This window comes from Falco punctatus (assembly GCF_963210335.1).
Source record: "Falco punctatus genome assembly, chromosome: 1".
Lineage (NCBI taxonomy): Eukaryota > Metazoa > Chordata > Aves > Falconiformes > Falconidae > Falco > Falco punctatus.
In genome coordinates this window covers 35,260,282-35,272,736 of record NC_137580.1, presented here as the reverse complement: position 1 = coordinate 35,272,736, position 12,455 = coordinate 35,260,282, and the positions used below count along the sequence as shown (strand labels likewise).

The following is a 12,455-nucleotide window of genomic DNA, read 5'->3' as shown; positions in this document are numbered from 1 at the left end:
AGTCCAGCATCTATTTTACAAACAGACGATATAAGGCTTTGTAATTAGATCATGCTAGCTTGGAGCAGCGAGCAATATTGCTGAATTCTGGACTAGCTGCAATATTTTGTGAAAGAGGAATGGACAGGCTCAATCCCCGCTGTTGAGAAAGCAGCCAGTGAAGCATAGTGAATAAAAGCAGAACTAAAAACGTTCACATCTAGCTTGACACGAGTGAATCTGGGAAAAGGGCACTGACAAAACTGATGTCAAAATCTGAATCTGAGTCACTATATACGAATGTATCATTTAATAATGAAACTTTGATGAAGTGATGTGCCTGTTATGAAATACTGTGGAGGGTACATCAACGTTATACAATACTCTTAAGAACTTACTAGGGAGCACAATTTGTTCGCTAAGTGAAGACACAAATGCAAATCACACAAGGGAAGCTCCTTGCCACTCCCTGTATCTGCAAAATGTATGTGAAATGTTATCATCCCATGTTTAACACCATGATAAAGCCATGTACCAGCTTTTGCCAGTTGTGCGTTCAGCTACAGCAGCACACGTTCACAGTAAGTGTGCTGTACGGAAAGAGCACTGCAACCCAGAGCAGAATTTATTACCCCTGTGATGAGGGAATGCAGCTTGGAGTCTGTACTGAAGCCTCATAAAAAGCTAGTCTCTGCTTTAAAGTTTATATATATATTACTCATAAAATAACAATTATCTTCTGCAGAGGCTTTCATGCAAAAATGTCACACACAGCACTCAATGGAAATGATTTCTTTGGCTTTTCTTTACGATGTGCCAAGTAACACGGTGAAACACACACATGCTGATGGTAATATTTCACATCTGCAGGTTCTGAAACAAATCCTTTTTGAGTCACTGTCAGGAGCGATTGGGATTAGGCTGTCCTCCAGAAACCTGAATGGCACACTTACTGGTGCAGCAGCCCGGGCTCCTTCAGGTTGCTGCATGTTTCGCCGGAGCGCAGCGCTGACAGTTTCCTCCTTACCTCTCAGCTGCTCCTGGTCCGTAACGTCGCACGGGATGAACACCGTCCTCTGCGCTTCGAACTGCTCGTCCAGGGCCGCCTTGCTCTCCTGCCCGGCCTCGGCGTTGCGGTCCAGCAGGGCTACCTGAGCGGGAGCGAGGGAGGCTGGGCGGGGGGGGCCCGCCGAGCCGAGCCGAGCCGAGCCCCGGGGCTGCCGGCCGGAGGGCAGCGGGCGGAGGCGGAGGGGAGGGGGCGCTCGCCGGGCCTTACCTTCGCGCCCTTACCCAGCAGCGCCTGGACGAACGCCCGGCCGATGCCCTGCGCCCCGCCGGTGACCAGAGCCACCTTGCCATTGACATGCATGGCTGCCGCGCTGCTGCCGCCGGCCCCGCGCCCGCCGAGCCGGAGCAACCTAGTGCGGTGTCACCTGCCCGATTTCCTCCCTCCCTCCTTCCCTCCCTCGCTCGCTCCCTCCCTCCTGCCCTCCCTCCTCCCCTCCTCCTCCTCCTGCCGCTGCTGCGGCTCATTCCCCCCCGCCCCGCTCCCCTCCCGTGTGACCGACAGCCGCCCGGCGCTGCCTGGGCGGGGGGAGCAGGGGCGGAGTAGGTCACTAAATCCCTCTCCCGGGTGCCTGGAGGAACCCCAGAGATCAAGGGCGGGAGAGGAGACCGGCTCCATCCCCTCAGCCCTCCGGGCTCTCCAGCGAGGAGCGGCCCCGGGCGGGGGGTGGGGGTCCCGGGGCAGCGCTCGCCCCCTCGCAGCGGGGAAGAGCCTTGCGCCTCCATAAATCGCGTGAGAAATGGCTATACGCTTTGATAAGGGCTCTTGGCAGCTCCTCAGTCTGTGTGCGTTTTGGTTGGCCCGAGCTGCACGAACAGCAGGGTGAGGAACTGAAAAGAAAGTTCAGCCTCGAAAAAAACAAACATGGGGCCTTTTTTTCACACTTCAAAATACCCCACCTGCCTTCTCCTTCTGCCTTATCCAGTCGAACCTGTATGAAAAACCAGCCGTCAAACTTTATGGATATTAGACATATCAAGATAAGTGCTTTCTAGAAATTTTTGGGTCTGTGGATAACATAGCTTGTACCTTAAACAAATGTTTAGCCACTTTTACAGCTTGTAAGCCAAATTCTGCTACATGATGTGAATTATGTGCAACCAAAATTCATCGATACTAAGATATATATCACCATATGGTAGAAATAAGAGCAGCCTTAATGACTAAAAGCCAAAATCGATTTTCTTGTTCATTAGTCTGTTATAAGAATCACAAATGTTATCCCATTGGAAATACAGTGTGGTGGAGTGTTGGGTAGGTGGGGAAAACCCCTGTTGTGCCAGTTCTAAGCTCCATAAATGTATGTACGTCATGTATGTGCGTGTGTGTTTTAACACACGTGCTTGTCTTTTGGCTTCTCTGTTTTCTTTTGCCTAGTATACCAGGTTTAAATTTTTTGCTTGTGTTTTCAAGGCCCTGAAGTACTCTGACTCAGACTTCATCTCTGTCATTAACTTCTGTTGTCATTTTTCCTTGCTTCTCAGCAACAGTGTGCCTATCTTGCCCTGTCGGTTTTCTGCTAGGCCGCCTTCATGTACGGACTTCCTTTCTTTTGTATTACCTAGAAGAAACAAATTATATTGCTCCTAACACCAGCAAACTGTTACAGAACCATTAAGGTAACTATGTTACCTAATTGAGTAAATTGAGTAACACAAGATCTTGTTATTATAACCTTTGTCCTTAAAAATGTGAACTAATATAATCCAGCTGCTAAATTGGATAGCAGCCATTTAGTTTTCCTAAAGATCATGATTCACAGTACTTCATAAAAGCAGTTGGAGCTGGCCTCTGGGATTAGTGATTTGTCTGAGTATGATACCTGTACTTCTGGGAGGGCTCCAGATTGCTTTGGAGCTGTGAAATTTGTGCCACCTAAAGTCCCATGCCTAATGAGCTATTTCTCAACCAGCTGAGCCAGCTTCCCTAATTTCTTGAGAGACTAGTGCGCTGCCAGGTCAAAGAACATGTGAGAACAGTATTACCATGCAGAGACCTAACAATAGCATTGCAGTGGAGTCCTTCACCCTCAACCCAACCCTCGTAACACCTCCTCCCTCCAGCTTTCGGCCAAGCCATGATTAATATCTGTCATGGTCTTTCTTTATTTCCAAAATGTAGTAATATTGTTTTAAAGTGTTATGCAAAGGAAAAGATCAATAAACTCCTGTGTATTTCCAAACAGCTGTAGTTTGAATGACCTTTGGCAACTGTTTTCTAAACTGTTGATAACTTGGCATGAATGTTAAGAACAATCTGGACTCTTCAGAGATGCTGGAATGCTTTAAGATCTGAGTGCACACACTGTTTCCATAAAACAAATCTTATAAGTCTGTGTCCCAAAGATCAGCTTGGTTGAATATAATCCTGGGTATCATAGGTTGAAATTGTTTAAAAGTATTGTGATAAACTAACCCAGGGTTTCTAACTCTGGTTTTGATGGCTGAATAGACTCTTTCCATTATTCCATTCAAGCACCTAAATGACAAGTCTTGCAAGATGGCAGGAAAGGTTCCATGTCAATACCCATAACTTTGGCGAAGTATATTTGAAATTAGAGCCAGTGTTCCTACTAGAACAGTATGTGTCAGTCCTCCAGGTCCAGGAGGAAGTAATAGAAATGTTCTGTGATTTACCCCTGGAGCCAGCAGAGATGGCTTGGCTGTAAGGGGTGTGCGTGCTCTGCTACTTCAATCTGCACTGGCTTTGCTACTAACTCGCTACAGGTGCTCTGAAGAAATTTGTTGCAAGATTTTCCTTTACTACCCTGGGCTTGTAATATGACCAACCGCATAAAAGATAAAATGTTGCCCATAATAAAAAAGGTCTTTGTAGACATTTACTTTGTTAGAAATCCGGAGTTAGCATCTCAGTCTTCTTGCTGACACTTGGATGGGTAGTTATGAAACATTTTTTCTTAGTGATTCATAAATTGACAGTTTTTGAAACTTGCCTTCAATTTTCATTAAAGCTTTCACAGAAGCGTTAGGACTTCCACTTCTCAATGTTTCGGTGGTCTATCTTTTCAGATAATCTATCCTTAAGAAAAACCAGTACCTGACTTCACATAAAAAGTTTGAAGAGCTGTCACAATAGGCAGTAACGTACTGTAAAGGATCTATATTCCTAAGTAGTCAGCTTACAGAAGACTGAGTATATGCTTTGGGTACCTTATTCTGTCTGTGAGAGAGGCTGATATACTAATTTAAGAAAATGTGAGACAGTTAAAAATGATGTTGCATTATTCAATGGTAGAGTCAAACCAAATCCTATCATATTTATGATTTTTTTTCGCTGAAAGGTGCACTAACACTCACCCTAGGGGATTGTATCCAAGATGTTAGCTAGAGTCAAAAATATGACAAAAAACTACTACCTAAAATCAAAGGTATGAAAAGATACTAAATGAGTCCACGCATGTTAGATTTGGGTGCTTTGAGAGAGAAGAAATTCCATATAGGCAATCTGCACATTCTGCTAAAAGTTAAGAAATAACTATTATACTAAATATACCCTTAGATGCTGAGGCTGTTCAGAGTAAAACTTCCATACGCACCCCTGCTAACAGTTCAATGCCGACTACATATTACCATTTGCATGCTATTGGTATGCAGAATGTGATTTCATCTACTGTTTTCCAGTAGATCTTTTGGCTAGTGATACAATGTCTTTCTGCTTTCATTTTATGGCTGTGGTGCTTCCTCTTCCATTTCTCTCCGTTTACTTACATTTATTCTTTTCCATGGCCCATAGCCTATGCTCCACTGTTCTGCATAGACCACAGTGGCATCAAAGCATGAAGAGAGTCCAGATGGTTTTAATCTGTTTTTGAAAAGGAAACAGGAGTATGATCTCTCTCAGACATATGTCACCCTATTAGTTCAAAAATAGTTTTTCAAAAAGCAACCCATGACTCATTTTTGTTATCATCTCTTCACATTCTACAAGGTGTTACTCAAGTTACTGTGAAACCTAAATAAGCTGTATCACCTCTGTGAATGGATTATCAGGCAATGCATTTAGGAGAGCATCCAAACACAGTTATGCAGCACGTATGCTTTGGTATGTAGTTTAGTGTATTTCTCCAACTTCTGCTGAGAAAGAATGAGTAGAAAAAAAAAGCTAGAGAAATGCCCCAAATGCCTAGCTTTGTGTGGGGTAGCTGAAAGACAGATTTCAGGTCACATAGTTAATGTGGTGTGACCCAACCTTCCTTAGTAAGAAACTTAAGTGTTCAGAAAATACAAGACAGTTTTCTGTGTTCAGGATTTTTTTTCATAATGTGATTTCTGTGTGATCTCTTTGTATGCACTGTTAGAAAAACAGCAATTACTGCATAAGAAGATGAGGTTATGCAGCTATGCTTTACTTCAGATATTATACCTAGCTGTGTATACAAAATAATTCAAGACAGATAGACTGGCTGCCAGAAATGTCAAACTAACTTAGAGGGCAAGAAACTGAATGAACAACAGGCTTGAGATTTGCCAAAATGCATTTTTACAGCACAACATCATATCAGCTTGTGCTAGGTCTGTGGCTAGATTATTTTGCTCATCCAGGACACCAGCAGTACGTGCACAAAAATATCATGTACTTGGGGAAAATAAGAGAACACAGGATGCCTAAAAGCAGAGTATAAGAAAATAGTTACAAAAAATCTATTATCAGAGCATACTCATACTATATGAGTTGTTCAAGATGTCAAGACTTCCATGGCGAGATTTAGAGGAATCCATTAAAACAAACAGCCCTGTGGTTGGCTGTCTTTTCAAAAATAGCAGGCAGGGTAGGAGAACGCATAATGTGCTTTTTGAAAATATGAGAAATCGCAATTGAAGTTAGTAGTAATGTCAGAATAGAACTGGAAGTTAATGCCTTAGCAGTATACCAGAATAAAAAGGCCTGGTTTAGTAGCTTAAGGAGGATCGAAAAGTGAAGACTAGATCCCTTTGCTTTATAAAGTAGAAAAGGGAAGTCACTGGAGACATTCAAAAAGGGAATTAGAAACTTGTAGGGTGCAATTTCCTGAATTGTAAGAATGCCTAGAAAGTATGCAGTTTTTGTGAAAAGATTTGTCAGAGCATGTGGGAGGATGTTACAGTAAATGGGAGGTAAGAGAGGTGATGACTGGGTTTTAGATTGCCTTTAGCTGGCATTAGAGAAGGAATGCCAAGAGTGAGAGAGCTTTCTACTACTTTGGAAACATCTATGACTGAGAAAAAGGTTTTGGAGTAAAAAAAAAAAACTAGTGAAGAGGGGTAGGAAATAGCTGCCTAGCGAGTTACGGACAAGGGGATTTAGGAATCCAGTCCTGGATACCTGTTCAGAGAGGCATTCTAGCTTTCCTGCATGCCTTTCCTTGATCAAATTCCTACTGTCGTGCTGAACATTACCACAGCCTGTATCTTAGGCATCACAATGGTAAATTTTTCAAGCCATTGTCCTGCATATACGTCAAAGAACTGGGAAACGATAAGCTGCTAGCATTTCATCTGAGATACTTAATGCTTTTAAAGAAAAAAAACAAACCAAAAGCAGTTAAGGCAACAGGGTGCTCAATGATGATATGAGTATTATTATTTAAATCACTTTTAAAAAGTCACTAGATAATTTAGGGAATATGGGGTTAATTCCATACCTGAGAACCAATAACACATTTTAAAAAGTTATAGTCTACTGGAAGAATGAGAACATGAGCTTGAACGTGTACAGCCAGGGCACTACAGGCCTTGCTAGGAAGGCAGTTCTGCAAGGTGTTTAACTTCTCAAGGCTTGAGCCAGGCTCTAAATGAATAAGGAAGGATTCAGTGTTAAAGCATGCCCTGCCCTTTCTCTATCTGATATAATTATAGGAGAACCTTTAAAACCCTGTATTTGGCACTGTCTTTAAACACCACAGCAGTATGGCAGCTGGCAGTAAAAACAAAACAAAAATATGTGAACCCCTCCCATGCCTCTTGCAACTTTGGCAAGACACTATACGAAGGACTGACTGTCTACCCTATTCATTTGATTATCAACTCATCAAGCAGTACAAATATCTATACCTTTGGAAAAAATTGTTGTAGGCTTACGCTCAAACTGTAAAAGGCTTCTTAAAAAGCTGGTGTGAGCAGTTAAAATGAGACCAGACACCCAAAAGTAAAGTCACTTGTGTTTCTTAGAACTGTACAATTCTAGTGCAACTGAATTGCTGTCTACTTCCTTAAAGGATTATAACTACACAGATAAATCTCACGCTTTTTGATATTTGTTGAAATGCTGGAATCTTATTAATGATCTTCTTTGATAATTACTACTAATGTACTTTCTTTGACTAATATCCAGTTGAAGAGAGAGGGAATATGTTTTTTTATTATGTTGTAACTTTTAAAAAATAAGAACCTAGAGAGAGAGAGAGAGAAATCCCAGAAAACCTTCATTCTGACTTTGAAAAATAATGAGTTATCAGGGATCCATGAATACAGTGATCCTCCTTATTCTGCTCTTCAAATTTCTGTAGGGTCTGACAATGATAGTTATCTTTCAGGTTAATGTTTTGGCTCCCTTTTTTTTTTTTTTTTTTTTTTTTTTCTTCTACACCTAATCACTGTCTAGGTAGATTAGTTTCTGGATGTCCTGTTTTAGAAAAAAAATATCACATACAGAGCCTTTTTGGGGTGGGGCAGAGTATTTTGTGCAGCCAAGTGGTTGTCGTATGTATGTTTCAGGGAATTCAGAGAACTGCCATAATTATCTTGTGTGCAAAAACTGGAAGTGCTACAGAATGCTTATAATGTACTATAGATTACCACCTGGTCAAAAGAAGGCTGTGGTGGCATTCAGAAATAATATGGAAAAGTGAACCAAACCTCAAAGAAAAGGTATGAAAAGGGAAGCAAAAGAAATGATGAGTGATGTACTTACTAGAAATGACACTTATCAGTTAAGGTGAAATTAAGATGAGTTGAAAATTTCAAATGTCAACACCATGACACTTTTGCTTATAAGTTCATGCCTTTAAATTATTTTTTATTAAATTAAATCAGAAACTGAGTAACAAGAACAAGAACAAAAAAATATAAAACTACTAGAATCAAGTTCTCAGTTTCTTAAAGAAATGTAACTGCTTATATTAGTTGGTGAAGAAGAAAAACAATGCATAAATCTTTATTTCAGGAATGGTCCATGTAACCTTAAATGTAGATATTAAAAATAACAGCAGTTATTAAAAAAATTATTAAATGTTTTAATAAAGTAATTCTAGGTCAGAGGGAAGACCATAGCTAATACTTAAAATTTAAGCCAGTAATCTGTGAAGTATTTTAGCTATTAGAAATTTACAGTCAATTACTGGATGTTTCTGAGAATTTAAAATGTTTACAACTAGAAAATAAACTGCATTTGCTAGTCAATTGAGAATGATGTATTATGGGCTTTCTAGTTGAGATCCTCAGATGAATTTTGACTTACAAAGGAACATTCAGGGTTTTAAGAAACTTGTCTATGCAGCTTGGTAAAAGGATCATGTTATGCTGTATAAGTGCCTTTATTTTTTATAAATGCAGCCACATTCATCCTTCTGTCCATATTAAAAGCTCTAAACAAAATATTTAGTACAAATCTATGTGGAGGCATCATCTGCACATGCTGAATTCATTTGCTGAGACCTACAGATTAGTTCCTGTTTATGTGATAGTGTTTACTTCATATTACCATTAGGAAGAAACTGAAATCCTCAGTGTAATTATTAAGCAAAGTTCAAATTGGCCATTATATTCTAGGATATCTGGAAATCTTACTAGTAAGTACATTCCTCTAGGATGATATAAATAGATATGTCTCTTCCATTTTGTATTTGTGCTATTCAAACATGCAGAAATAGACTTATTCATTTTCAGGACTAAAGGCATCTGAAAGCCATTTTTGCTTCCAGAAAAATTATGTCTTTGACTATGTTACGAAACGTGAAACCTCCTGACATACTTTTGTTGGAACGGTAAACCTGTAATGCGTTGCAAAATTGTTTATGCAAAGCTGTATAAAAAAGTCTTCCAAGATATTTCAGAAATCATATAAAAACACAATCCACGGCCATGTCAAATACAATAACATACTTAGGTTACTAAATAATTGAACATTAGGTATTCAATAAGGTCACCAGCATGTAATTTTAAACGACAACACAGAAAACCCAATGAAGAATTATTGTGAAATAAATGAAGACCTGGAATTTGAGAACGTCATATACAAAGGGAGATACGTGATACAGCATTAAGACTGTGGTCTGAAGTAAATCTAACAATTTATTTAAGATCTAAGAACAGGTTCAGCCCAACACAAAGTTCCCTTGCAGCTGACTGTGAAGCTATTTTTTCATAATGATTTTGGTAATGGTGAACAAAATGCTGAATATGTGCCAGCACTGTGCCCTTGAGGCAAAGAAAGTAAACAGCCTCCTGGGCTACATTAAGCCAAGCATCACCAGCAGGTCAAGCAGGGTGATCCTTTTTCTCTGCTCAGCCCCGGTGAGATGTGTCTGGTGTGCTAGGTTCAGTTCTGGGTTCCCCAGTACAAGAGAGACATGGATGTACTGGACCATGTTCAGCGAAGAGCCACTAAGATGGTTCAGGGACTGGAGCATTTAGCATATGAAGAGACACTGTGAGAGCTGGGACTGTTCAGCCTGGAGAAGAGAAGGCCAAGGGGCATCTTATCAATACATATCAATAACTGATAGAAGGGTGTAAAGAAGACACAGCCAAAGTCAGTGGTGCCCAGTGACAGGACAATTGGCAATGGGCAAATATTGAAATTCAGGAAATCCCACTTAAACGGCAGAAAAAACTTTTTTGTTCTTGTGAGTGTGAGCACTGGAGCATGTTTCCCCGAGAGCCTGTGGAGTCTCTATCCCTGAATGTAGCCAAAAATGTAAATGAATGAAGTGTTGAGGAACCTGCTATAGGTGACCCTACTTTGAGCAGGAAGGGCTGACTTGATGATGTCCAGAGGTCTCTGCAACCTAACATTTTCTGATTCTGTGAATATTATAAGGATAGTTTGCACTTGTAATGTTATCAAGCTAAATCACCAACCAGTAGATCAAAATACACATAAATATCTTTTTTTTATTTTTTGCTGTTCAATATGAATATAGCTATGGTTAGATGATAAATGCTTCCAGTGTGAAAAAGACCTAAGTCCATAAATAAGCTATAAACAAGCACAACAGATTTCTCCCTACAGCTCATTAACATAACATTATGCATTTACAATTGCAGAGCAACCTGGGATCACTTTGTAGAATCAAAGAAGGAAAGCAGATCGTTTTCCCACCTCTTTAAGAAAGTGGCTTTTACTGGAGTAATACAGCTGTACAAGGAACTACTGAATACACATCACAGCAACTAAAAGGTGTTCAACACAGCAATGTACTTACTTCAAACTGAAAAGTAATTGATTACATTGGTGAAGAAACCTCACTAATACCAAGGCATGCTGGATTGCATGAAAACTCTCTGTGAGGCTTCCTCACTTAGGAAACTGCATTGCAATGTGCGTATAGTCTGAGTATGTCCCTGGTGCATACTGTGTGCCTCCATGGAAGTTGAGTCAGACAGTTTCTGACAGTAAAGTAACTGATACACTGTTTTTAATGTTTTCATATTTTTCAATCAGTAGTTACAGTACAGAATTAAAAAAAAAAAAACCACCAACCTCAGCTATTAGTGGATTAATTACATTTTGAGGTAAAACGGACAGCACCTGGCACTAAAAATCATTTAACCTTATTTCATCTCATACATGTACATTCATGAAAAGAATAGTATGAAAAGGTTAAGGTCACGTATATCTATGAACTGGGGACAATAAAAAAGATTTCCAGAAAATATATTATTTTGTTCATGCACTGACATTACTGCAGTGAACAAATTATTTTCTTCAAATTTAGTGTTTTTAAACAAATATTTTGGTTTTTTTGAACAAATATTTTGTTTTTTACTTTCACAATTATAGATCTTCATGAAAAAGAGCGTAAAACCATTTTCCTAGAAATTATTATGTGGGTAGCTATAAACAGGGTTGGTAGCACAATCTAAGAAGTTTAGAATTAGTCCACATAAAGTTCTTCATAATTCTACCATGTCAAAAGTAAAAAAAAATAAAAATCATACCAGGTCTTTTCTTCCAAATGGAAAATGGTAGGTAAAGACAAGTAAAGAAAGAATTAAGACCAGTGAATGGTAGTCAGGAATTTGAATTGGCTCTGGTCTGCCATGGAGTTCCCAAAAGAAGGGAAGGGAGGCCTTGGAAGTTTCATAGTCTACATTGTTCTCTTGTTTTGGAGAAATTAATGGGACATTACCCTTTTTGGCAAGGCAGAGGCTCCACTTTCCTGCTCATTTGTCCCTCTGAGCCCCAATAGTATTAGCTATGTCCTTCCATTCTTCAGTAGCTGTGCAAAAAGGCTGTAGAGTGACTATAAATAACATCTTACAAAATGTATTTTCTTTGTGATACCAACCTATGTTTTTATGACAATTAACTCAATTTTCATATTTATTAAATCTGATAAAAATGTTTACTTTTCTAATAAAGCTTTGATAATTTTTTACTTTCCAGTTCTGCTTTGCTTATGTTAATATTTCACTGCAGCATTGAAAAACCTGGATGAGTCTGAACAAATAAACCAGGAAACTTTCTTGGGGATAAAATGCATGATGTCATAGTATTTAATTTCCTAAACCTTTCCTTTAATTTAACATTTTGAAGATGATGTTTAATGCTAAAAATGCATATGTAGGAGTGTGTTAAAAGGTTGAGGATTAAAATAAAAAAAAAAAAAAAAAGGCATAGATAAGGTGAAGAAAGAACTGATGTACCTTAAAACATATGAATGGCAATTAATTTAACACAGGGGTATGCATTTAAACCTAACGACATTTGTTTTGATGGTGGGTTTAAACAAGGAATACATCATTGTTGAGATTATGGAGCAGTGGTTGCTTTGGAGGAGGTGAACTATATGTGAACAGGTAAGGACATACAGGTAAGGACGTTGCTAGTCATGTTTATATGCATTAAATATGTTGTCTGGTACACTCAAACAGTTAATGCAGCATAGGACAAGATGATTTAAAAGAATTCCTAATTCTTGTGACCTTTCATAGATTCAAACACAGATACATATTGTATTTCTCCCTGACCTTTGGCTGTGTCATGCAGAGCTACATCTGTAAAAGAACTTCAGTAGTTTTTCAAACAAGTGCTTAGCTATTTGGATGTTTTTGTTTTTACCAGGAAAACTCCCTCACTGACAGTGCTAATATGTGAAGTGTAAACTGTGTGTTAATCTTCGTCTAGTACAAGCATAAAATCTTCCAGTCTCCTGATCAGTCCTATATGCTGCGATGTGAGCCATAGGCAC

At 39.3% G+C, this 12,455-nt stretch overlaps 1 protein-coding gene across 2 annotated transcripts in view; it reads right to left on the bottom strand.

Moving 5' to 3' along the window:
• Window positions 1-12,224, bottom strand: part of HPGD (15-hydroxyprostaglandin dehydrogenase) — a 37,397-nt gene extending 25,173 nt beyond the window's left edge. Inside the window, exons 1-2 of one of the 2 annotated variants that reach the window (XM_080373145.1) lie at window positions 1,256-12,224; window positions 1,007-1,130 (exon numbers count right to left, since the gene is read on the bottom strand). In XM_080373145.1, coding sequence (XP_080229271.1) covers window positions 1,007-1,130; window positions 1,256-1,348 — 217 coding nt within the window. In that variant the 5' untranslated portion in view covers window positions 1,349-12,224. The remainder of the gene's footprint in view (window positions 1-1,006; window positions 1,131-1,255) is intronic. The other variant, XM_080373144.1, reaches the window with a different exon arrangement.
• Between the last annotated feature and the right edge of the window lie 231 nt (window positions 12,225-12,455).